The sequence below is a fragment of the Larus michahellis genome, chromosome 4, assembly GCF_964199755.1.
Source record: "Larus michahellis chromosome 4, bLarMic1.1, whole genome shotgun sequence".
In the NCBI taxonomy this organism is placed as follows: Eukaryota; Metazoa; Chordata; class Aves; order Charadriiformes; family Laridae; genus Larus; species Larus michahellis.
Genome location: NC_133899.1, coordinates 89,165,852 through 89,192,227, shown reverse-complemented (window position 1 = coordinate 89,192,227; position 26,376 = coordinate 89,165,852). Strand labels below are relative to the sequence as shown.

The window sequence follows — 26,376 nt, the reverse complement described above, 5'->3', positions numbered from 1 at the left end:
ATTGTCTGTCTGATGCATTACCTGTGACAATAAGTTTACATCTTTTGCTTTCTCAATGGACTTTGTCAGACTTGTTTCAGCCGTTCCTTGTCTCCTACAGTGATTACCAGCAACCCTCTTCAAATTCTCTTGACTACTTGCTGGCTTTTGTACATACAAGCGATCCCTGAAATGTCAGTGGTGTCCCAGCATGTCATAATGTTTACCTGTCACCTAACAGTGATGAATGTCAGGTTTTGCTTAGATTTCTACCTTTTTGTTTCAAATGGTTCAAATATTCCAAATCCACTCTCTTCCCTGTTCTCGTCCGTTGGTAAACAATTTCATTGTATGAGATGAGTTTTGCAGTGATGTAACACCTTTGAACCATTGCTTTACAGAAGAGGTGGCAAAATTGTCTTCGTGACCAAGTCATGTAGTCAGTTCATGAGATGGAATTCAGATGTTCTCACTGCTGGATCGTGCTTTCTCCTCTTGGCACGTGCTGCAGGAAGATCTGTGCCCAGTTTAGCTAGCAGCATCATTGCTTCCTAATCTGAGTTGGAGTGCTCTATATAATCCTGCTTTTATTCCCTGGAATATATTCTGGAATTAAATTCTAAGCAGTACAGTAGCATGTGATAATCATAGCTACACGTGCTTTGTGGAAGTTGTTTCTTGTGAACAAGAAGCTTCTTTCCAAGTTCACTATCGCTTGATTCTCATTTCTCATTTTCTCTCCCCTTTGACTTCTGTCTAACTTTTTCTGGTGAAACTTTGTAATCCTCCTCCTGAAGTTTCATGCTTCCTTCATATTTTGTGGTCATTTAACCCCACTTTCTCTCTCTCATTGAGTGCATATATATATGGATTTGTCTTATTAGTATTAGGTACTAAAGCTAAGCACAGAATTTCATTGTGCCTCCTTCTGTAAATTTATTTTTGCAGACATTCCTCACACTTGGTGTTTGCTTTCCTTCTTAATTAGCTCCTGCTTTGCCAAAGGCTGAATGCAGTATCCCAGTACCCACAGCAGGGAGACTTCGGGCAGCACTTTGTGAGTCAGTCACTGGTTAACACTGAAAAAGGAGCCAGAAACTGAATGTGACTTCATCCCCTAGGGATGCGTCCCCTGCTCTGCATCTCCAGTGTATTTCTGCAGTGCTTTCTGTGGTGTTTGATGATTTTTGGGTACTTCAGGTTACTGACTCTGTCTTTCCTAAAATGATGTTCTAAGTTTTTTTGGAGAAAAGGCACTTTTCTTGCATCGTTAGTTTTCTGGGATAATCCTGTACTTAAATCCCTGTTTTTCTTGGGTAGTAATACGTACTGTTGCCACTTTTCTGTGACTGTGACTCTGAATGCATCTGGAGCAGAGTCTTTTAGAGAAGAATTCCCTGTTTGAATGAACATCTACCAACCATGATTTTTTTTTCAGTCTCATGGATGATACGGTCGTGTATCTAAGTAATTTTTAGTAAGTTTTACTTAAGTGATGAAATGCAAAATGAAGTTGTACTGTCATTACCCTTTGGTAAGTTAGTTGGGAAAGCCTGAGCAGTGTGCAGCATATAAATTCTGTTTGATCTATGTTTTGTCTCAGCAGTGGGATCTTCATACTCCGCAGTGTTGCTGATCTAAGAAGGTATAGTGGCAGCCAAAGGAACTCAGGTTGTGATCTTGTCAGATCTCATAAGACAAGTGTGGTCTATTGTGATCACTATTATGGTAGAATATCTCCAGAGAAAAACGTAGGTGCCTTAGGAAAAGGTGATGCGCCAGTTGCCAGTTCTGCTTTCAAATAAAAATTGATTCTGTGTGTTAAGAGTAAATATAATGCTGAAGTTGCACTTTTTGAAGGGTAAAATGATTTAGAATCATAGAATCATAGGGTTGGAAGGGACCTCTGGAGATCATCTAGTCCAACCCCCCTGCCAGAGCAGGGTCACCTAGAGCAGGTTACACAGGAACATGTCCAGGCGGGTTTTGAATGTCTCCAGAGTTGGAGACTCCACCACCTCTCTGGGCAGCCTGTTCCAGTGCTCTGTCACCCTCAGGGTAAAGAAGTTCCTCCTCATGTTTAGGTGGAACTTCCTATGTTCAAGTTTGTGCCCATTGCCTCTTGTCCCCGGGCACCACTGAAAAGAGCCTGGCCCCATCCTCCTGACACCCACCCTTTAAGTATTTATAAGCGTTGATAAGGTCACCCCTCAGCCGTCTTTTTTCCAGACTGAAGAGACCCAAATCCCTCAGCCTTTCCTCATAAGAGAGGTGTTCCAGTCCCCCAATCATCTTTGTAGCCCTCTGCTGCACCCTTTCCAGCAGTTCCCTGTCCCTCTTGAACCGGGGAGCCCAGAACTGGACACAGTACTCCAGGTGCGGCCTCACCAAGGCAGAGTAGAGGGGGAGGATGACCTCCCTCGACCTGCTGGCCACGCTCTTCTTGATGCATCCCAGGATGCCATTGGCCTTCTTGGCCACAAGGGCACATTGCTGACTCATGGTCATCCTGTTGTCCACCAGGACTCCCAGGTCTCTTTCCACAGAGCTGCTCTCCAGCAGGTCAGCCCCCAACCTGTACTGGTGCATGGGGTTGTTCCTCCCCAGGTGCAGCACCCTACACTTGCCCTTGTTGAACTTCATAAGGTTTCTCTCTGCCCAGATCTCCAACCTGTCCAGGTCTCTCTGTATGGCGGCACAGCCTTCCGGTGTGTCAGCCACCCCACCCAGCTTGGTGTCATCAGCCACCATCATCACCACTTGGTGATCACTTCCTTCCATGTAAAAATTCTATAGTATTTTTGTGAGGCTAAAGGAGTAAACTGAAGACTAAGACACAGGAGTGACATAAAGAACTAGACTTACTTTTTTTATTACTTTACTTTTTTTTTTTAAAGCGCTGAGAACCCACTTGTCCTAGTTCAATGCATTGGGGGAAGTGAAGTTTTCAGCACTCTGAGAAAGAAAACTATTTAGTAATTTAGAGGCCTAAATACTGTCTTAGAAGCCAGTTCTTAGACACATCCATTTCTAAGAATCTCAGCCAGCACTCTCCGGCTTTGTTGGGTAAGCTGCAGCTAGGCAAATAGTCTGTTTACTTTTAGTAAGAAGCAACAATCCATCTCTGCTCTGTCAAAAGCTTCAAATGTACTAGAGTCCATCCTTTTTGCACCATTTGCTTAATTGCAGACTTGCACGTAAATCATAAAGGCGCTAAGTCTGACGGGGAACCTAATGTCTCTACTTTGTCTAACTTTGTCAAGAGAAAATTGAGAAAAGTATGCTGAGTCTTTGTGACTTTCATATCACCTGTAACAGACGCTCCAGCACTCTGCAAGCCTTTTCATTGTGTCTCTGATAGGCGCAAAGAAATAATATGTGTCCTGTTCTCATTATAACTTGAACTCTGCTGCAGAGCCTTAACTGTGATTTTTATGTGCTCTTCTATCAGCAGATTGACACATCTGTCACATGCGGGTTCATTTAGAAACAATTCCACCTTAGTATATTGCAGTAGCACTAATAGACTTTTGTGGCAGTTTGAAATGGGGTATGTATTGCTTTTTGTATTTTTTTTTTTTTTTTCAATGTGGAAGTTAAAGCATCATCGAGTGCTGAAATCTGAAACTCTCTTGAACTTCTATCACCAATACAAGTTAATCAAGCCACGGTGAAATGTTGGCTAAAAATCGCATCTAAAGAGCTATTTCATACTTTTTGTATTAGTGGTTTTGAGATTTCTGCAAGATAAAGCTTGCAGCTATTGTTGAACTGAAAATACCTGAAAGATGAGGTTCTGATATCAACTTCATAAAATATGCAGCTTTCACAATTTTATGGATAAAAAGCAGCCTGTCCTTTTAGATTAAGTTATATTGCTATATAAATAAATCAGTACCATATTGCTTTAGGGTTTCTTTTTCTGACACAATGCAGGTACTTGGACAATATTCAGCTTTTAGCAACACAGAGGCAAAATAAAACTTTATCTTAAGAAGTAGCTAACAGGCATCTCTCCTGAAAACTGTAAATTAGGCAGTGGAAACTGATGGACAAAGTCTCAGTTTTTCAGATTGTGTTGTTATGCGTGATTTCTTTATTTTCCTAAGAGAATGTCCTATTATTTAGAGAAGCTGAGAACTTCATAGAACTGTGTTTTTACCATTCCTCTATCAATGTCACTGCTCCGGCCTAGCTGGAACAGTGCAGTTGTTCTCTTTCACTGTGGTACATCACGTTGAGTTCAGGGCTTTCCTTGCTGTCTGTATGAAATTCTCTGCTTTCTATCTGTGTCAAGAAAAGCAAAAACTACTTACAGAGATTTGGAGTAAGTACTGGTTTACAAATATACAAACCAAAATACACAATCAGTTTGTGCTTCTGGGCCTGGATTTGTTTTTTTTTGTGGGATAACTCCTGATTCCACTGAAGTCAATTGTAAAAATCACATTGACCATTTGGGATCAGGCTAAAGGTCATAGAAGGTGCCTCGTAAAAGTCCAATGGCTTGATGCTTAACTGGTTTGTGGAAAACACGGGGATTGTTTTAGAAGTTTAATATCCCATAATAATAATCAAGATGACCATGTTCATTAGCGTGCTCCCATTAAAAAATGTTGGTATGCATTATAGTTCAGGCGTGATAACGTGACTTGGGTGAAGTACTGTGTGTGTGTGGCAGTGTTCGGAACAGAATGAGCTTCCAGGATGTGGACCTGTGCTCTGACCATGGCGCCGCACGGCTGCACTGTATCTTTTAGGAAATCTGGAATTTCATCTGACTTCCTTGAATGAATGAATGAATAAATAAATAAGAGTCTGGCACGCAGACCAGGTTACTGCAAACCTCTGGACATACGCTGCATAGCCTGGTCATTCTGGTTTATTAATCCAATTAGGAGAAATGCTTTTAAGATCTTTTAGTGCTTGCAGATGAGGGTGTAGCTATTTGCTCTTCAATACCACATGTTTCCAATATGTACAGTATTACATCTTTCAGAACTTCGTGAACCATTTCTTGTTTCTCTGAGACTTTGACTTAATCATTGTTATCCGTTAGTCTTAAAAATGGATTATATTGGGGTGTGTTTCATTAATATTACACTATGTGCTCCCTTCACCCTGTGCAAAGGTTTACAGAACGGGGATCAATTCTGAGCTGTAGGACCAGAAATGGATCTCCTGTGTGCGCTATTACCATTAAATTTAGGAATACTCTGAGTCTGTAAGACTGAAAATGGGTAATCTTTACTATTTAGATCTAGTTCCGAATGATCATTTGATATTCATTGAGTTCAGCCTCAGTCCTGAAGACTATGAGCAGTACGGATGTGCCAGGTCTTTGCTCAGTCAGAAACTGTACTTGCAAAAGAGTTTATTCTTTTGATGGTATGAATTTGCCAACTCTTCAAAGCATAAAGATAACAAAAGAACTTTTTTGACAATGGAGTGTGGTTTCTTAGTGGAATTTTTTCATTTGCATTTCTAAATCTGCACTGTACAGACCTTTCCAAACTCCTGTCCTGAGTTTCTTGTCTAGATGTGGTTTGAATTGAGTTTGGCGCCTGTCTTCATGATTGCATTCAAAGTTTGCTGGCAAGTTTTGGAATTAAAGATATACATTGCTAATGACAAAGTTGCCTCAACTATTTTTGTTATGTGAGAAATATGATGAGATTGAAGAGGTAGAAACTGTAATGGATTATTAATCCTCCAGCACAATCATACAAGCTGTCCTAGTGCGTAGTGTTTACATATGTTTTTTTTCTTAAGGTCACTTTTCAGCATTAGAAAACAAGACCAAACTGAATAATCTAGCTTTCAAAAAGAAGTCCATGAAATTGCATCAGTGTCCATTTTCAATTTAGAGTATGCCAGGTGGATTGCCATTTAATTATCAACCTTCTTGCTTGTTAAGGATATGCTTTAGAAATTTCTGTGTATGTCAAGATTGTTAGTATTGCCCTGGTATACATGCCACGGAAATTCAGTGTCAAAACCACCTTGATAATACAGCTCTTCACACTAATAATCTAGTAGCTGATCTTCTATATTAATAAAATGATTTTAATATTCTATACTAATTTGATATGTCTACTCAACTTAAACTTTAAAAGATCAGGGAAATACAATTTAAATGTAAAGGTAACAATGGTGTACACTTCCAGAGATTCTTGAATTCAATGCTGGTTTTCTTTAACCTTGGGGAGCTTCTTATCGGGGTGCCAAGTGTCCAAGCCTTAAACACAGTTTTTCAGGGTTTCACTTTTTTTTTTAGTTTCTCCTCATTTTCCTTTGCTTTCTTGTTATCTTTTTTCTTTTTTAGTATCATGTTCAGAAAACAATGAAACCAAATGTCTATATTCTTAACAATGTTATATAGGCATTTAAGATATATGTGCAAATATTTCACACTGTGCTAGCAAGAGATCCACTTCTGTTTTCGTCTCTTGCAGAAAACAAATGCAGTGTTACTGTCAGCAAGGCTACCTATTATTCATCTTGATTTAGCAAAAAGTAAACATTTTTATTGTAACAGTTTAGAATTTCCTATCCCTTCTCAATAAATTCATCTCATGGAAATTCAACTGGGTATTATTGGTAGTTGTTTTTATAACGTAGTGAGGCAGAACAGAGGATCAGAGCATAAAGTACCTTTCCCTTGGGGAAAAAAAAAAAGTAAAAAAAAAAAAAAATATATATACAAATGCTTTAAATTAGGTATTGCCATTCAGAGAAGAGATACTGGAATTATTGCAGATAGTTCTCTGAAAATGTCAGCTCACTGCTCAGCCGTGGTCAAAGACGAGCCGAGTGGTGAGATCCTTTGGGAAAGGTATTGAGTCTGTCTTGAATCCTGTGGGCACTTCTGGTCTGTCCATCTCAAAAACTGCGGGGATGACTTGGGGACCTTCAGTGCAAGAGGGGACATGGTAGAGCAGAACTCCTTCAGATCGCAGAACTGGATACATCCTATGCGTGCTTGTGCACACGCTCTTCAGCATAATTACGATGTGAATAGCTGCCAGCAAAAGGTCTTGTGTTGACACAAAAAAAAATTTAAAGTGTGTCTGATACTTTATTATTTTCAAACAGAACCTGACTTTTGCTTTTATGTATTGGGCTTAGTCACATAATTAAAAGTATAATATGAAAAATGGGGTTAAACAGTAACGTGTGAAGGCAAACGCCGAAAGTGTAAACCGAATCGAATACTAATGAGGGTAGACCATCCAGTCTTAATAGCAAATACTTCCTCATTGACTATTCAAAAATAGTTCTAACTCAGTACACTTTAGGTTTCTGTATGTTAAATTAAGGTAAGCGTAAAAGGGAAAACGTAAGCTTCTTATGAAAAATACTGGCTTATGAAATGTTTTGTGTACTACAAATGTTTATGGAAAAATTGAGGTCCTCTTCTTTTTATAGTGTATCTTTTTGTCATCCACATTTTTTCTTTTTTCTGTCTATATATATAACGTAAGAGTGGAACTTACGGGATTCATAGAAATAAGGATCATTAGTAAGGTCAATTTTTTGGCAGTAAATAATGAAGTCTCTATGTACTGGAACATAATACGGACCTTTGCATTCGTATCTGCTTTCTGCTTCTTGCTGAGGGGAAATACAGAAGGCCAGGCCCCTCAGTGCAGAAGGGATGAGTTGTAAAGACTTCACTCCCCGAACGTTGAAACCATACCACTGATGTACAGGTCTCATTGTTGCCCACGTTTGCGTACTGGCCTCTTTAGGATGAGACAGGAGTTTAAGTCCATTTTCCCTAGATATATCCACGTTAGTTATGATGCATATTAAGTATGTGAATAAGACTACATTGGTTTTGTTTATGATCTTCTAATACGTGACTATAAAGAAGATTTCATTGTGGTGTGAAAAATCTAAACTGAACAAACCAACTAATAATTAAAGCTGAAATTGAGTCACTGAGACAAATCTCAGGGATTCTCTCTAAATATCAGTTTAGGAACATGAATATTATTTTGTTACATTGTTCCTAGACAGTTCTAGGCAGATTACTTTAGAATAGAATAAAAAGAATAAGCATGGCTTACATTAGTAGTTTATTTTATAAACTTGATCGTAGATAGGTGAATGTGACTTAAATGTAACCAGATGCCAGAAAACCAAAGGAAGAATTTTTAGTTTATGATTCAAAGGAAATACTCAAGAGGTTTTATTCAGACAGGCAACTGCATGCACATTCAGAATTTTATACTCAAATTAAATTCCACTATTTCTTCCTAATTACCCAAGAGCAGCATATGTCTACTCTTTTAGAATGCAGTCTAAATAATTTCATAGTTAACACCAGAAGCTGTTTGTTGTGTCGTAAATTACAATAGCATTTTAATTTCTTATTAAAAGAGCTGCAAATCTAGTATTTCTGCCGTACTTTGTATGTTTAACTGCTCCTAAGGATAAAGTTGCAGCGCGTCCTTACGTCAGGGAACAGTGGGGCTTCTCTGTCCTTACATCAGGGAACGGTGGGGCTTTTCTGTCCTGCGTCCTGTTCCTTCGTCCTGTTTCCTTGCGGAAATGGACAGGCTGAGCTTAGATGAATGAAGTTCAGAATGGGCATAAACTTTACTTTGTTTCTGTAATTCTCGCGAGCAGGGGAAAATACAGTGGGGTGTTTTTGGTTGTTTTCCTCTTTCAGGGTTGTCTGGATCCACAATTAGCTATTATCTTTCACCAGCTTACCATCTGCAAGGTAATTTCTTTTTTGATGTATGCATCTTGTTTCTAATTGCCCTGGTTTTCTGGAGGAGGTTCCTCCTGTGTTTTCAGAATAATGCTTCCTTTTACGCAGTCTATTTAACAGCTATCCCTTTTGTTTCACCAGAACGTCTTATGAGCTGAAATCCTGGTTCAGCTAAGTCTACAATTTTTCCGAAATTCAATTTTTTAATCTCTCATTTTTAAAGCCTTAGTTATTGCAGAGGCATATGAATCCTAACGCCATGCAACAAAGCATTGCTTCTTTTTAAAAGTACTTGGAGAGATGGCTTTCTCCTTTTGGAGTTTTCAAAGGCTGTTGCTTAACTGTTACCAGACAGATAACTAATTTTACATTAGGGCAGGCATTCTATTCAAATGGCCTCTGTATTAATAAGCAATGGTAGCATCTGATGACCTTGCTATTCCATAAGTGAGTTGTCTCTATTGTAAGTCTCTTGGTGTCTAGAAACGTTTGCTGTGTTTGTGGTTACGTACCCCAGAAGCAGACTGTTATCTCAACAACTTAGAGATCGACTTAGATTTCCTTTCAATGTCGTAAAAATGAGAATAAATAGAAATAGTCAGAATTGTTGCGCAGCGTTTTCCAAAGATGAATGTTTTATTATTCAAGTATGAAGGCTTTGAGGAACTAATGGAAGAAAATCCTTACAATAAGAAAATTGTTTCCATCTTGTAAGCAAGTTTAAATTGGGGCCTTTTCTTGTAATGAGAAGTGAGAGTAACTATGGTGAAAGACCATTCAATGGGATATGTCTCCAGTAATTGCATTCCAGTGTCAGTCCTTTTCTGAAGAGCGGCCTTACTCAAAGAAAATAAAGATAAAAAGGTTAGCACTTTTGCTAAAAAATAAATCCTGTGTCAAATGTACCTTTTAGAAATTTTAAGTTTGGAATCCATTATAGGCTTTTGAACTGTGCAAGGGAAAGCTATCCTGATGTTACAGTGAATTATGACTCTTCACCAAAAGGTTTGTAGCTTTACTAGGTGTTGTTTGTTATACATTTTCAATCTATGGTTCTAATTTTCTATTAAATGTTTTAGACAAAGTGTACAACAGTCCAAGCACTTGAGTTATTCCAAGCATGTACAGAAAAGAAAAAAAAAAAAAGGCAAGCTAAAGCCAAGTAGATCCTGCCTTTAGAGCCCATACAAATCCAGTGAGTCTAACGGTGTTGTCTCTTTCGGCGTGGGAAAGCAGAAGCATCCTAGAAATTCTATAGTACCTCTGAAAAATGATTTTAAAAAAATATACATGCAAAATATAACCAAAGACCATCTTCCTCTTGTGTAACAAATAGAAAAAGATTCTATTGAAAAGATCGCTTCAGTAAAAAATGTGGGTATTTATAATACCCAAAACTTCAAGAGTGTAGAAATATGCCATTTTTTATTACTGACAGTTCTTCTGATGCTAATTGTCAGAGCTGCCTGGAACCTTTCACAAACACTACATTTCATGTACCTATGAATAGAGAAAATTTGTATTTACCTATAATGGTTTATTTATACATTTAGGTATTTGTGCATCTATATTTACAAATACATGACAAATAAATCCTTTTTTACTTTGCACGTGTTCTGAATTATATTTATGTGGTTGTTTTTACTTACTGCAAAGCTGTTTGTATGGTGTGGGCGGCTTTATGCAGAATACGCTACCTCAAGCAGACAAAATCTTTGCGTGGCACCCTCCCCCCTGCCCCCAGTGCTTTTCCTACTGCGTTCTTCCAGTTCTGTTTAGCCCAGAACGGAAGGTATTTTTCAAGTACCAGAAAAGAAAAGTGGTTATGTGATTTGTCGGTAAGATTAGGCTAGAAAAATGGGGATATGGAAGATTTGGAATATGGGTGCCTGAAGGTTGCTGACTTTTTTGTCCTTGTTTGAATATTCCTATTTACAGTTGAGACTGAAGCGATGAGCCGTCAGCAGGGGTACATAGTCATGGGGGAGCAGCTGGAACGCTTGCTCATTTGAGGTGTGCAGGAGCTGCTACAACCTGCAGATGCTTTAACTTAACTTCATTAGCTTAAGTAGGTACCTGTGTTTTGGAGAAAGCTACAGGTCTGTTTAAAATTTAAGCAAGTGGCTTCACAGCTGAAATGCATCATGGTTGATTATTCTGCTGTTGGCAAAGGTGTAGCTAATACAGCTGTTAGCAGAGGCTTGACCTTTTCTAGGGAATGTTCTGTTAGCAGACGTGGAGTGTAGTTGTGTTCCTGGTCTCCTGCTGCCTCAGGTACTATTCAGCTGTTGTTTTTTTACATATGTAGGCAGTAGATGTTGGCAGCTGATGCTGCAGATGCTGGTGTGCTGTTTGCTTCCTTGGGGTCCAGCCGCCTGGTTCACCACACCAGTACAGGGGGATGCAGTGTGGTCACAGCTCGCTCTGTGGCAGTCTGGTAATTGTGCTTGTTTCAGCAGTTTCTTACTCATTTCATGTGATTGAGACTTCAACAGGAAACAGTCCGTGTTTACCCATTGTACTCTAAGTATTTTCTTCTCTGAGATTTCAGGAAAAAGGAGATATTGTGTTTGTCCTAATATCAATGTGCTCACCTCACAGACCAGCCTGTGTTTTGGTATAAGGTGGTTTTCTGCAATTTGTAGGACGCATTGGTGCTCCTTATGATAGGATGTGCAACTAACCATCTACTTGAAACTATTTTCTGGTGAATTAACTTTGCTTTTTATGCGATTGTTATCTCTATAAGGCTATGTAATATTGAAACAAATTCTGTCAGCTCCCGAGTATTCTAATCATCAAGATAAACTTATTTTTATTAGGTTGCCTGTGAACAAAGTAGAGATAACTATACTTATCTTCAACTACTGTGCATGTGCCATCGTGTAACGCTACCCACGAAAAACATCAGTGTCCCCAGAGCTGTAGTGCTATCAGAGCGGAATTCTGTCCCAGTTGATGCAGGTTCAGTTGCCTGCGGGCAAGCAGTTAACCGGGGTTGGCAGCTTTTTCAAATAGAAGTTTTCTGTAGAGATTTTGTTTTAAAGGCATTATTTCTTCAAAGCTGAAGCGTTGGTTAATGTATGCAGAGAGGACACCCACAGTTGATACAAGTCACGATGCCACAGTCATACCGTGCAGGGGGCAGAGAGATGGTTTTGTAAAAGGATGACTAATTTCTAAGCAGTCATCTTTCCAGTGCTTTTGGAGGCTGATGGCCATCCTCAGATAAAGGCTGAGGAAAGAATGAATTTTGTAGTGATTGCTTCACAAGCTGGACCGGTTAAGTTGTGAACTCAGAAAATAAGATGCTCTTGAGGATTTTGGAAAAGTTCATGAAAGCTTTTGGAAATTTTAGAAGGTTTTTATCCAGAAGGGAAATATTAGGTTTAAATGTGTAGTTTGCTGGCCTTAGCTGTAGCTTGGTGGCTAGGAAACAGCGACAGGGGAAGCTGAAGCCTCAGAGATGATGTGCCCTGTCACACCTCATCTCTGCTTGCAGGAAAAATAAATAAAGTAGAAGGTGATTGTAGTAGTAGAAGTAGAAGATGATCAAAGCAGTTGATATGTGATTCTTTCTTTTTTGCAATAAAAGATTGACATCCTTTAATTTTCTGTAAAATGTTTAGTATTTGAGGATTTCAGAAAAATGACAAATACTAGGAAAAAAAAATAGAATCCTCTAATATCCTCATTTTATAGAGGGAAACAGAGGCACAACAAAGTAACTGATCTCTCAGCTTTACCATGACTAATCACAGAATAGAGGGGGCAATAACCAGGATTCCTGAGTAAGAGAAACAGTAACGCTGAAGATAATTTCCAGAGATCTCATAAACAAACTAACTTGACTGGAAGCAAAGAATGGTGCTGCTGTTGTAACTCTTCGTCTGAAATGGTACCTGTTTCTTGAAATGGATATTAATAATCCAGGGGAATGAGTTGGTGGGTCAGGGATTTGTATCCTCCAGTGCTGTCCTTCTCAGCAAGCCTGAGGGTTCTTTTTGTCTTTGAGCATGAGCTCCTTTTGTGTATATTGGATAACAAATGGAAGCCACAGAGAGATGGATGGCTTCAGTCATACCTAATGATGACAATTTAATTCTTGAGCAAGGCAGCATACTTATTCATATCTACACGTATATGCGTCTGTATAAAAAAAATTTAAAATTACTTTTGTTTTTGGATTTTAGAGTCCCCTTTCTTGTGCTTCTCATTTTCAGCTGAAAGGGAAGTTGTCAGAATTTCTAAGGTATGACTTTGAGATTTTTGTCTCAGCTCTCCCCTCTTTGGTGCTTTGGATTGACAGTTTGTGACTCCCTTCACTTGTTTTAGAGTGTGCTTCTCTTCCGATCTTTGATTGCTTTCTAGTCAGATAGTATTTACCATAACATTAAAGCAAAAGCAAGTTCTGTCTGATGTGCTTGAATGGGGGATTTTGGAAAGCTATGTCTGTAAGAAAGGGATGCTCTTTGCAAATTAGTCATAATCTCCTTTGAGTTTAAACAGAACGTGAGCCTGCTTTCCATGCTCACTTCCCGACATGAACACCAAGTGCTCCAAAGGATGATGTCTTGTGAGGGAGAAGGAAACCCAAGGTAGATCACTACTGACAGCATCTTAAGGATTTTTCCATCTGGACTAAAAGATTTTTTTGTACCTTGACAGAAAATCAATGCTTTCTCATTCTTATTAGGTCTGTAGCAACATCATCTATAGACATCTCTACACCAGGGAAAACTTCATTTAAAGTTCCCATCATTGCAGCCATATTGCTGCGAAGAAATCTTGGGATTCCTCATGCAGACAAGGTTCCCTTAGTCCTCCTTGTGCTGGCAGCATCAGGATGTCTCGTGAAGGGCAGGTTCCCATGGTCAGATTTGTTGCTAACTCTTCAAATTATATCAGCTTAGAAAAAAACCTGACCTCTTTTTAAAGTATGACTGTGGGAAAGCAGCTTTGTCAGTGCTAAATCTTTCAATATCGCAGCATCTGTACATCTGCAGGAGAGGTAAATACAATGATTTACATTGTCAAAGTCCTAGAACAACATAGCGGAGCATAATCCCTTGTGTATTTTGGCAAAACACATATTTTACCACTGGGAAATCTTTTGTTTGTACTTGAAGTGCTGGGAAGGTAATCAACTAATTTGGGCAATTATTTGAGTAGGAATCTTCTTGTGTGTACGTGAGCCTATCACAAAGGCATTCTCATTATAGTTTGAATACGAGCACATGAAAGCTAATGGCAATAACTAATAAAAGTAGTAAGAGGAGGGCGAGATTATGGAGAGGGTGTCTCTCTTAAAAGAACACGTAATTCAACTTCAGCTGCCTGCCGAGCACTTCCTTGGAGGGGAGCTCAGTACTTTCTGTGTCTGACCCAGCAGCCTGAGCACCATGAGACCGGAGTGGCAAGAATCGGGCGGTGGTACAGCTTCTTAAAAGATGAAGGAAGGAACCAGGCAGCCCTTGAAGAAGCCTTGCCTTCAGAATATGTAAGGCATCTGAAAATTGGCAAGGAGCTGAAGTGAATTACTAAGCAGAGCTAGGGACCAACATAAACTAACAAGTATAAATGTAAGCCTGAATTTATCAGCTGAAGCCAGGCACGTTTGAGCATGTGTGTGTGTGTGCGAGTTTCTTGCTAAAAGCAAAGAGTGAGCGAGTGATATATTGCTTTCATGCTCTTTAAAAGAAAATGGTTGTAATCCATATCATTTTGCTGTCAAATCTATTTGAAAAATAGAAAACGTATGTCGGTTACATGTTTTGCAAGTAGTTATAAATGGTATTCCACAAGTTATTTGGTTTTCAGGGTTCCTTGGAATCCACCGTTCAAATCTTCATGTGTCTTGTGTTATCCTGAAATTGGCTGTCAATCTATACTACGGTAAAGTGAGGGCATTGCAGAGGTTAACTTTAGCCTCACAAAGACTGTCATCGTGGTGTTCTTAATGGAGAAGCTCTTTCAAAGGGCTTAATTCAGAGTCTGTATAAATGAGTATTTTACTCATGTTTTAGAGGCACTACCTCTCTCTGTGGTCTATAGAGGGCTCAATTTAGCCCATAGTCCTTTGAACACCCCTTATTCACTGCTATATTTCAGCAAATCCTTAATTCCAGACAGGAAGCTTTGTGTGGTTTTAAGAAATTTCATTGCATCCTCTTGATTCCACTGAACAAAATAGTAAACCCACCAGTGCAAAAGTGTGAAATATTCAGGTTTTCTTTTTGCTGTCCTACTGCATTAAGGAAGCTCCTAATAATTGCAGGAAGAAGCGAGAAACTTCAGGGTCAGGTAGCTCGCCACCTCTAACTGAGGCTTTCCTAGAACAAAACGTAGCAGGAGAGTAAAGCGCAGGACCTGCAGCAAATGAGGCTCGGTGGCAGCAGTTAGAGTTGCAGGATGAAAGCGAAATACGGCCCATTTTTCTGGGGTTCGATGGTAGGAACAGTGCTCTAAAAATGTAAAATGTTATTACATGCTATTAGAGAAAGAGTCGGCTCAGTGTGCATTAGAGCAAGTGGCTGTGATAACTGAACTGTGTATTTAAAGACCGTGCTGTTAAGGCCTCTCTTGTGTTCGGTTACCGTCTATTTATGCTTATTACTCTTGGAGACGGACAGTGATGTAAAGGTTAGTCTTCACAGCAGCTATTTTTCTGTGATACTCTTCTTCATGGATTTTTGTCATAGCCATATTTTGCTTTCTCACCAACTCTTCCCCCCCCCCCCCCACTCCCTGGTTTTGTACCTAAATAATCTACTGACACCATGCACATGTTGTTGGGTCTCCTAGTGAAGCAGAGCCATAGCTGACTCCCCCACCAAACTCCCAGCATTCAGCCACTGAGGCAGCCTCGTTATTCCACTTGCTTTTCGAATGCCACATCATCACACTGAAAGGCTCACTGTCTCTCTTGTAATTATTTTTATTTTTATTTTTTTTCCCCCCTTGTAGAGCATGATGAGTGTGGCAGCGGACAGCATAACTGCGATGAGAATGCAATCTGTACGAACACTGTCAGGGGACATAGCTGCACCTGCAAACCCGGCTACGTGGGGAACGGGACCATCTGCCGAGGTAAGCCTGTTCCTCTAGCAACACGGTAAAAGTGGCAGACTCTATTAATATTTTCTGACAGTCACCTACGTTCTGGTAACTTGTGATGGCTGGATTCTGTCAATGATTTGCTATAAGATTTATCATCTGGAAAATGGAGTATGCACGGAGATGATGGGAATTGATCTGTGCATAAGTTCACAGCAAGCAGGAAATATTTTTTGGAACGCTAGGAGCAAAGCACTTTTCATTTACTGTCACCAAATATTGTCATTTGAGCCAGTATCATTCAGGTTTTAAGTGATGTTCACAGTTTTATAAACTGTGGATGGTATGCACTGTCACCTTTGGCTTTCAAAATTGAATCAGATGCCTTCTGAATTAAGAAAATTGTCTTTTATGCTAACATCATATGGTTGTTATTTGACTAATCACATCAGAGTGGGTTTTTTTTAAAAAAATCTTTACCTTTAAATGTGTACTTTGAAGATTTCTCTGTTACATAAGCAAGAAATACTGATAGTCAGCCATGCTTTCTCTGAAGTGGTAGATCATTTATTTAGGGTTGTTTTGGGTTTTGTTTCTGTAGAGAAAGAAACAAATACATTATATAAAAAGAGAGGAGGGCGTATATTAAACTAGTTGGCTTAGTGAGGCCTGTGTCATGAACTACTATTGAGTTGTAACTCATGCATTTATGAGTTATATTTGTTTCTTAAAAAGCTATTTTTTGTCTTGTCTGGGAGTGCATGCTTTCTGACTTTCTAAACAGACTTGCAGTAATAGAAAACTAACTTGATTTTTTTCAAATGACAGCTAGTGAAATTGGGGAATGTAAAGGGTAAAATAGTCTGTATTTAGGTTGGGGGTACAAGAGACTGGATATTCATTTTCCAGGGTGGTGTGAATTGGCCGAGCAGTTCCTTTAAAGGAGAAGGAAGATTGACGTTGTTCTTGTTTCAAGCTAAAGTTCTTTGTTGAGGTTAGCTTGTCCACTGCGGAATTAGCGTATACCATCTGCCTGCTTTTTGATGTGCCTTTCTTTGGGTACTGTCCGTCTGCACAAGAGCATCGCTGTATTGAAAACTGTACATGGTTTGTAAAGATTTAAGAAGTAATACAGAAATGTTACAAGAATGGTGAGCAAGTTAAATCTTGCTCTGTCTATATTGAAGACCAACAGGTGATATTGGGGAGAAACTCATTGTAGTATATTTTCAGTCTTTGATGGCAATGAATGGAAACTGCAGCACAGACGATGAGAGTTTCAGGGAAATCTGCGTGAACAGCCTGTCTGACTGTGGTATTTTGTTTTTCTGAGGATAACACAAGACAAACCCTTAATCATATTTCTTTGAAACAGGGATGTTTGGATTAGTTCATAAAACCTGTGTTTTCACACTGGTTTCTTTGTTTGCACACCTGGATGTTTGGGTTAATGTGCCAAAAACTCAAAGCGAAACTCCTACTGCATATTTATTAATCTAGTAATGTTGAAATAATGAAATTGTGCTGGAGAAATGAAATAATGTTTTTCACCTCAAAGTTCTGTTGAAATCTGAGTTATGGATAAAAATATATATTACACATTTTTTTAGTATGCCTTGAATTGCACACGTGAATGTAGTTATAGTTGCCTTTTTGAGATAGATGTACATGGAAGGAGAGGAAACGAAGTGCATTCTCTTGTTCTGACTGGGAAGCACAAATTGAAAAGGAAAGTGGAGATTATAGAAAGGTGTTTGCATTCTAATAGCTGTTAAAGTCACTATGGGTAAGAATAATCTGGCGCTGCATGGAATAGTTACTACTGCACACCAGCTACTATTAGAATCGTGCGCATTTTAGTGAATAATAAAAACACTCAATGTAAAGCAGTGGTCTGGGTTTCTCAGCCTGGGGTTCTGTGGTCATTTGAGGTTTTTACAAGTTTGGACTGCTAATTTAAGAAATGTTTCCATTCTGCCCATGGTAGCACCAGAAGCACCACTTTTGCCTCTTTTTTACCAAGTTTAACAGTGGTAAGTTCTCAGTTACCAGTCGCAGCGGTTTCCTTGCGCAAATGCTAGGATAGGCACAAGGAAAGAGGCGTGAATGTGTCAGGACAACTACAAACTGCTTATGTTGTCTTGTAATAATTTTGGGGTTTTATCTTCAGGCAATATAGATTGGAAAAGAGTAGATATAAGCCAAGGTGATAAGCTTAATGTAATATCGTCTGAAGATAGGACAAACATTTCTCTTCTCCTTGAGTCATCTGTAAGTGCTTTATAAATGTTTATATGTTATAGATGTGTGCATACACAAAACAATTGTTCCAACTACTGCTGAAATAACGTATCTCTGTAGTTCAATAAGAAATATTATTAATATTGTCCAGCAAAAGCATAAATAGGAAAACGATAATTTTACGGCGAGGGAAAAGGACTGGCTTTGTGTCTGATTCTACAATATATTTCAGCAATCTATTTTAGCAATGGTACAAAAAATAAAATCAGAGTAATGCTCCTCTTTGACTTTACTGGATAAGACTGTGGTAGTCTTTATAAAAAGCCCAGAGTACTGTTATTTGTATTTTAGAAAAGAAAACTTATGTGTAGTTAAATTAAATTGCGTGGTGAACTACTGGTAAATACAGTGAAATTACTCTGGCAGGAATTTGTGGTGTTTGCATTTTTTTTGTGAAAAGTATGGAGAAATAAAAAGGACAGAAATAATCTGGATATGAATATTGTGATTGCTGGGGATTTAGAAATAAAAACAAATGTTGACGAGGAAAGCAAATATTTTTTTAAAAAAATCTGTATAATTAGGCTGTCACACTTCTTGAGTAGAAAAATAAATTTCATGCATAAGGAATTGCTTTACTGTAAATGTGGCAGACTAGACTATGTAATTAAAGACTGAATTGTGTCAAACTAGACGTGGAACCTGTCATGAAGGAAGGTGGTGGAAAAGGGCGCAGACCGAGACCAAATGCGTTTCTGTTTTAAAATAGATACTGCCACAGTTTAAGTGACACAAAAACGGAAAGACAAGTGCAGACGAACACAAGAAAATCTGTATAAATACATAGTTACCGATATATGGACTATAAATAGAGACAAATAAGACTTGTTTCCTGTGGGTGCTCTCAATTTCACTGTAAGAAGGGGGCTTTAGCCCTTCAGAAAGACACTGGAATTTTGGCAATAGATCAGAAGAGAAGGAGGCTGAGGTGAGCTGAAATGGCAAGGCAGGACCATGCTGTGCCATCACCATTAGTGAATTTGACAGAATACTGGACCCAGAATCAGATAGATTATATTTTAGGATTTCTTCAGAAAAAGAAAAGTAAAATAGGGAGATCTTTGCTGGAAGACGTTACAGCATTAAAGTCATAGGACAGAGGAATAACTTGTTGAATAGAGAGAGATTCTGAAGCTACAGATTTGTTAAGTTGCTTTTTTCTATGAAGGAAACTTTGAAGAAATTCAGAAGAACTAAGAATGACTTGGGAAATGGGAGAAGCTGTAGGAGGGTAACCGAAGACTCACGCTGTGCCTGTTTACTTGACTTCTGTACATGAATTATAGAATTCATGGGTGAGGGTGGAATGAGGACAATTGGAGCAATTTCACTAAGCTTCAGGGTAGGATTTAATAGCGCAGCATAAAGGCAATTAACTTAGGGTAGAAGGAAAAGGTGATAAAAATTGGTTTAGCAACTGAATGTTCTAGTTAAAAAAAAAAAAAAAAAAAGGTGTGGTGGGCAAATGAGTACCTGGTACAACGTGGCACTTTGCAGTGTGCCTGTCAGGGTGGATGTTTTGGGAAATCAGTGTTCAGTGGCAATGGTTAGATGAAAGAAGTCTTAGTTTCCAAGGACGACCAGGTTTATGAATAACCTGTCACCTGTAGACAGGGTTGAGCGTGCAAGAGTAGAACTTTTGTCATGTATAAAACGAGTGAAAACCCACTGTCATGACTCTAGTTGAAGAACGGGCATATTGAATACAGAGATAAATACTGTATTTAGAGAATAGATGCTCTTGGTCTGTGTACTACTGCAGTGTTTCTGTCTGACATCTTGGCAGGGCTTGAATCTGGGAGGCTGGAAAATGTGTAGAGGGCAAATGTTTTTCTCTGCTTTTTGTCTTGGTAAGTTCAAGTTGCGCTTCCACTTAGCGGCCTTGCTCTGCGTGCTGTGGAAATGCTGTGCTGAAGCAGGGTGTGCCATTTGTTAAAATACAACGAACTTTGTGCTCCACCATCTACTTTGCCTTAGTGAGATGGAAGCCAGAGAATAGCTGCTGTGGGCTGTACAGTCCTACAAGTTGAAGTTCATTACAGAGCTTGTTCCTTGTACCATAGACTGAAGTCAAAGAAAGGAGCGGAGGTATATTGAAACATCAGCAGGTTTCCTAAAATAGTTGATGACATTTGGGATTGAATGCCTTCAAACAAACAAACAAAACCTCACCCACCAGGTTTTGTAGGGGCTATAGATCTGACTTTTCAGCATGAACAATGTGCATCATGGTTTTGTTGGAATCAGTGTTTTTCTTTTGTACAAGGAGCCCTACATGTACTATACAAGCCTTGTCCTGGCTCTTGGTATTTTGTTCCAAACGTTTGTTTTTATGTATAAATTCTGCCCATAGAAGTCCTTTTATCTTATCAGAAAAATGGAAGTGGCCTTGAACGTACTCAGATGGTAAACAGGGGTAATTCTTCTGAAAACAGACAAGATCTGTTTGCTAATCTTTTTTCCATATATCTCTGTAGTGGGGAACGAACAGAAGTGTAGCTCTTAAACAAGTGCAAATATTTTTCATTGTACGTCTATATTTTACTCGTTATAGTCTGTCTAACAGGTATATTTAGTGTGCTATTAATATCTCATTTAGTGGTTTCTACTGAGGTGTAGATTTATTAGAATGATTAAATGAGGTGGATTCAGTTACAGTCATAAACCTTAAAGCAAATTGTGCAATATGACTGATGGCAGAGAAACATTGAGTATTGTGAAATAAAAATCAAGACAGTGTTTATTCTAATTAGTATTCAGGCTGTAGAATGCTTTATTTCTGCCAGACTATAGAGTATGATGTTATTTTTTGCTCCTGTTATATTCTTCTGCAGCATTTCACAGGAGATACTTAAGGGATTACAACTCAGTGTATGGTGGAATCTTAAAGATGAAAGCCATTATTCTTAAGCGGGTCAGTTCTTCTGGTATAATCTGGAAATCCAGATTACTTACTTGTACCGTGGTTCTTCATATATATTTGCTTTGGAACATGTGTTTGGGAGTGCGGTTGTTACTGATGAACTTACTGGTCACTTCATGAATAACTTGTATAATTAACCTGATGTGAAAAGTACAGATACTCTTATCTTTTATAAGGTAATGGGAATATTCATATGGAGTCTTTATTCATAATACACTCAGAATGTTTACTGACAACAAGAATACATCACAGGCTTGAAAATTGCTTTTGGCTGATGTAAATCAGGAAGTTGGCCTAGTTCACACTGTTTTATTCACCAATTGTAATCAGATGGATTTGTTGTTTTAACAAACGGCAGTCTGAGAGCTTTCTTTCACTGCCGTTTCCATCTTTGTTTCCAAGCAGGTATTTTTTAAAAGTAATTCTTAGTCTGACATATATTTAATAATCTGAAAAATGTGCCCATGAAAGAAACTGTATATCTTCCAATGTGTCTGCAGTATCGTGACAGTGTAGTAAGGGTGACAGAGCACTGGAACAGGCTGCCCAGGGAGGGTGTGGAGTCCCCTTCTCTGGAGATTTTCAAGACCCGCCTGGATGCAGCCCTGAGGGATGTGCTCTGGGCAATCCTGCTCTAGCAGGGGAGTTGGACTAGATGATCTCCAGAGGTCCCTCCCAACTCTGAAGTTTCTGTGATTCTGTAAATAGATGACTAAAGACAAAGAAATTTTGATCTGTTATGAAATTTCTCCTGCTATGAAAAGTACTCAAGAGTATTTTTAGTAAGAGTTGAAGAAGAAATAAATAAATAAATCAGTCTCTTTGGTTATTTCTGTGCTGGGTTATCTGCTTTTTTTGTGTCCTTTTTTACATTGATGTCAGCAATGCTAAGGTAGATTAACTAAATTCCAGCGGCGTGAGTTAGACGTGCTGATATCTTGACGTTAAAGCGTATCAGATCACTGTAAGGCGACTAACTGCTGCTTAGGTTATTTTTTTTGCATGTGTGTGTGTCTGTTGGAGATGGAGTTGAAAGCCTTTATGGAGCATTGGAGTGTGTTATAATACTGAGGCCAAGACTAAAGTGGAAAGGACCAAACACGTCTTTTCCTATAGCCTTCGATTTTTGTAGCTGTAAGGCTTTGAATGGTTGATACGCCTTATCAGGGCTTTAATTGCTGTTTTGGTGTAATATTCACAAGTCTCATGAAAGAACGTTGGAGTTTTGACTCGTGCTGAGATTCTCATCTTCATTCTTCAGTCTTGAGCTTTGTGTAGTTCGTTGTACCTAATAAGTAGTGAATAAATCGCTGCAAAAGCAGGTAAGTGCATACACGTGCATTTTGGTGTCACTTGGCACATGTGGAAAATGCCATGGCAAGTGTAAGACACTGGATAGTCCCACTTTTTGGGTGAAGCATTCTAGATGTAACTGATCTAATAATTTTAAACCAGTACATAGTTACACAACAGCATAATTAGAATTCTTATAGATTTTTCATTCTAGCATGGTTGGACTCTGAATCATAGAATCATAGGGTTGGAAGGGCCCTCTGGAGATCATCTAGTCCAACCCCCTCCCAGAGCAGGGTCACCCAGAGCAGGTGGCACAGGAACGCGTCCAGGCGGGTTTGGAATATCTCCAGAGACGGAGACTCCACCACCTCTCTGGGCGGCCTGTGCCAGGGCTCTGCCACCCTCAAAGGAGAGAAGTTCCTCCTCATGTTTAGGTGGAACTTCCTATGCTCGAGCCTGTGCCCGTTACCTCTTGTCCTGTCCCCGGGCACCACTGACAAGAGCCTGGCCCCATCCTCCTGACACCCACCCTTTCAGTATTTATAAGTGTTGATAAGATCCCACCCCCTCAAGAAAGTCTGATAGAAGCCACTAAATTTTATGTAGTCCTAGATATTCTTTATTAATAAAAATTAAAATTTGAAGTTTTAATGTAAAAATCTTTGTGTTTTTGTTCATGATTAGTTAGTTATTGAGGGTGGTACGTACATTAGAGTTGCTATGTTTCTGTTTGGATTTTGAGTTACATAAACTCCCTTTGTAAATTATTTGCCATATACTTTTTAAGCCCCTTCAGTTCTAATGTTCTCGGTTTGATTTTGGACTGTAATGCTTTAAAATAATTTTGATGAAATTAAGATGATATAGGATAACTTTTTCTTGCCCTTAAAACATCATTGCCTAGATTTAGTTGCGTGAGATGTTGAAATTCAGGCGTAATTATTTTCATATTAAGAGCTAAGCTGTACATATCCGGCACTATTCAGTCCAATTTTACAGCCTCTCTAAAGGCACAATATTTCCTGCTGATTGGATCCTGTTCTGTGTGTGAGATTGTTCAAGATGATTTAGAATGCACATCAGTTATGGAAATAGATCATTTAAAACCCGTGATTAATGTAACTTGTCAGAATCCAGATCCTGATCTCTTTGCTGTCACAGATTGTCTCTACTGCTCTAGGTTTATAGCTAATTTAAAAAGAGCGTAGTACTGATTTGTGCTTGCTGAAGAAGCGGTCTAGTCCAGAGCAACTATTGTATCTGTATAAAAGGAAGGAAACGCTGTATTTATCTGAAAAATTTTAAAACTTAATCTGACAGGTTTTTCTGCTTGTATGGGTAAGTCCGAAGGGCTCCGCAGACCTACTCATGAATGTTTATGAGGGTTTCTAGGTTCAGATTCCGAACCTGAGATTCTCTTGTTGACTCTGTTGCTTATTGTCTCCTGCTGCTTTGGTTTACGCTCCTTCGTTTAGAATCCGCAGTTGACTCTGGATTCACGGTCCTATATGGCATGTACAAAAGAATTACAAGGTGATGACAAGGTGACGACAAGTTAATGGTTATGTTCCCCGCAATCTCCTGGGCAGTAAAACTGGGTTGTATAGGAATATGGGACTATTTCAATATTCATTGCTTTTTCTTTTAAAAGAGTAATAATAGAAAAAAATATGACGGTTTTGGTTTATATTTAATATCTGCACCATATATTGTATTTATTTTCCACACTCTGTTCAAGATCGTCTCAATCAGTAACTCCTTCTGTTTGCAGTAGCTGTGTCATCTCCCAGGTTTCTGTCACAGAACCCCTTGAGGACCCCAATCCAGGGTCTCCTGAAGTCAAGAAGAAGCTTTCTAATGCTACTGGAATGGTTCGTTCATATTACCCCAATTTGTACTTTTTTCTTTCTTCCTGTAGTATGAAAATCTAAAATTTGAACAAAAAATATCAATTATTAAGTCCACAAACACACCCTTCATTCAAAGAACTAGTTTGCTATGCTTTACTGCTTTTCTGACAGTAGAGCAATAGACATCGTGGTCAGTCATTTGGTCTGCAGTACTGTCGGCTTTTAACTTGTAATCCTTATGATTTGGGAAACCCAGTCTGTTTAGATCTGTGACTCTCCTGCCTGCTCTGGGAGCTTGCTGTGCAATTATTCGGAACAAAGTACTTATTTTCTCATGGTAGGTGGGACAAAGCAGTTCAGTAAGAGCTTCTTGAAATATAGCGCTGCACAAAGCCTCTTGCAGCGTGGGCTTGTCTCTGTGCTGCAACAGGAGCAAAATAGCATGAGCAGCACCGAGCTCGCTCTCTTGTGAAGTCAGCTACAGTGTGCAACCGATTCAGGATTAATGGATATGGCACAGGCACATGACAAGGCAAGAGGACACCAAACCCATGAAATTCTTTCTATTCCCTGTAGACCATAACCAAACAAGATTGAAAACTGAATATAAATATCTTGCCCAAATGTAAAATAAGAGTATTGCGGTTACTGTTTTTGGCAACAGGAGTACTACTGCGCTGTCGCCCCAATGCAGAAGGGAGTACTTTTTCACACTGCACATAATTAATGTGGAAACTCTTGGTCAGAGGGTGGTGAGGAGGCGAGACAGAGTTGAAAAAGCTGCTGCACATCAGAAGAAGATCCCAACTGGTGGATGCACAATCCTTGGTTTGTGGAAGGTCATGGGGAATCTCTAGGAAGCGTCACCAGATCCTTGCCCTGTTCTTTACCTTGATGTTCATTATGGGTTGTAGTCAGAGAGAGGATGTTGGGCTATAGCAAGCCCTGTGGAATGACTGAGTTGATTTATTTTTACGTTCCTCTAGCCAAGATTATTATGAGAGTAAGGGTAAGGATAATATTAGTCATTTATTTATGTATTGTTTTATTTTTACAAAGGGGTCACTAAGATTTTCACAGGGTGTTTGTGGGGCTGTTCTTTACCATAGCAGTGGAATAAACTCCAGCCAGAAAACTTCTTTCAGCCGCCTGTTCCTATGAATTTCCCACACTGCAATAAACCAAAGTAAAAACATTAAGTGATTTGTCAGACGTGACACACACCATCAGTACCTGGATCCAGGATTCAGACTCTCTTCCCAGAATGGTAGGCTTGTTCCTGAGCCCTTGGGCTGTGATTTCTCCACAGAAACTATCAAAAATATTTTAAAAATAACTAAGGAATTTTAAAAATACCAATGCCTTTTAGTTTCAGAAAACCAAAAGAAAGGTTAAGACTCCAAAATCAAGCATTAAGGGATATTTAAAATTTAGGTCACCTATTCAATCTTACGTTGCCTGCATCCACAGCTGAAACACAGTCCTTACTGATAAAATCACAGGTGCTGTGGGTATTTCGGTCCCTCTGCCTCATTCAGTGCACAGTATAGACTTGTCAATCAGTGAAGGAGATGAAGTCCTGAAAGTAGGTATTCAGTGTTTATTATTTTTGTCATTCATTGTGTCACCCTATTACTATTAGCTACTGCCCTGGTATCTGTACTGAATTTAGGATATTACTGGGTCCTTCAGAAACCAATCTATATTGTTCTTATCAAATGATTGCAATGGAGTGAAAATGTACTTTAGCTGCCTTTACATTACCTCTCTGGTATCAGTGTAGTGTGGTGGTTTAGTTATTCAAGCATTTGTCTGGGTTTTTGGAAGGGGGCTGTAGTGGTGTCCTTCATATGCTTTTCCATGGCTTGAGGAGGATGATGTTACTCTTTGTGGTCTTGCCGTTGGAGGAGGACATGGAAAAGGGGTTCAGTTCCAGGTTCCCAGGCAACTATGTTACGGTTGACTTTCCTCTCTGCAGCTCCTGCAGTCCTCATTCTCTTCCTGTTCCCTCTGTTCTCCAGCTGCATCTTTCCGCTGTGGCTTTGTCTTCTCTTGCCTTGGTCTGGCTCGTGCAGCATTGTGAAAATTGCTGAATGCTGGAAGAATGTTAAGAGAGTGTGATTAACCATCAATAATTCAGAGACGTGGCAAAAGACATGTCCTTCAAATCTGTGTGTCAGAGTGGGGACCTAGGGACAGGGGAGAGTCCAAGAAAAAGAAGTAATAAATCTACCTGTTACTTATTTTGA

General features: G+C 39.2%; 1 protein-coding gene across 6 annotated transcripts in view; it reads left to right on the top strand.

Moving 5' to 3' along the window:
* The window catches only part of NELL1 (neural EGFL like 1), a 293,578-nt gene that overhangs the window by 162,181 nt on the left and 105,021 nt on the right, over positions 1-26,376 (top strand). For all 6 annotated transcript variants that reach the window (XM_074586318.1, XM_074586317.1, XM_074586314.1 and 3 more), the window contains exon 14: positions 15,668-15,790. In XM_074586318.1, the coding sequence (XP_074442419.1) occupies positions 15,668-15,790 (123 nt within the window). The remainder of the gene's footprint in view (positions 1-15,667; positions 15,791-26,376) is intronic.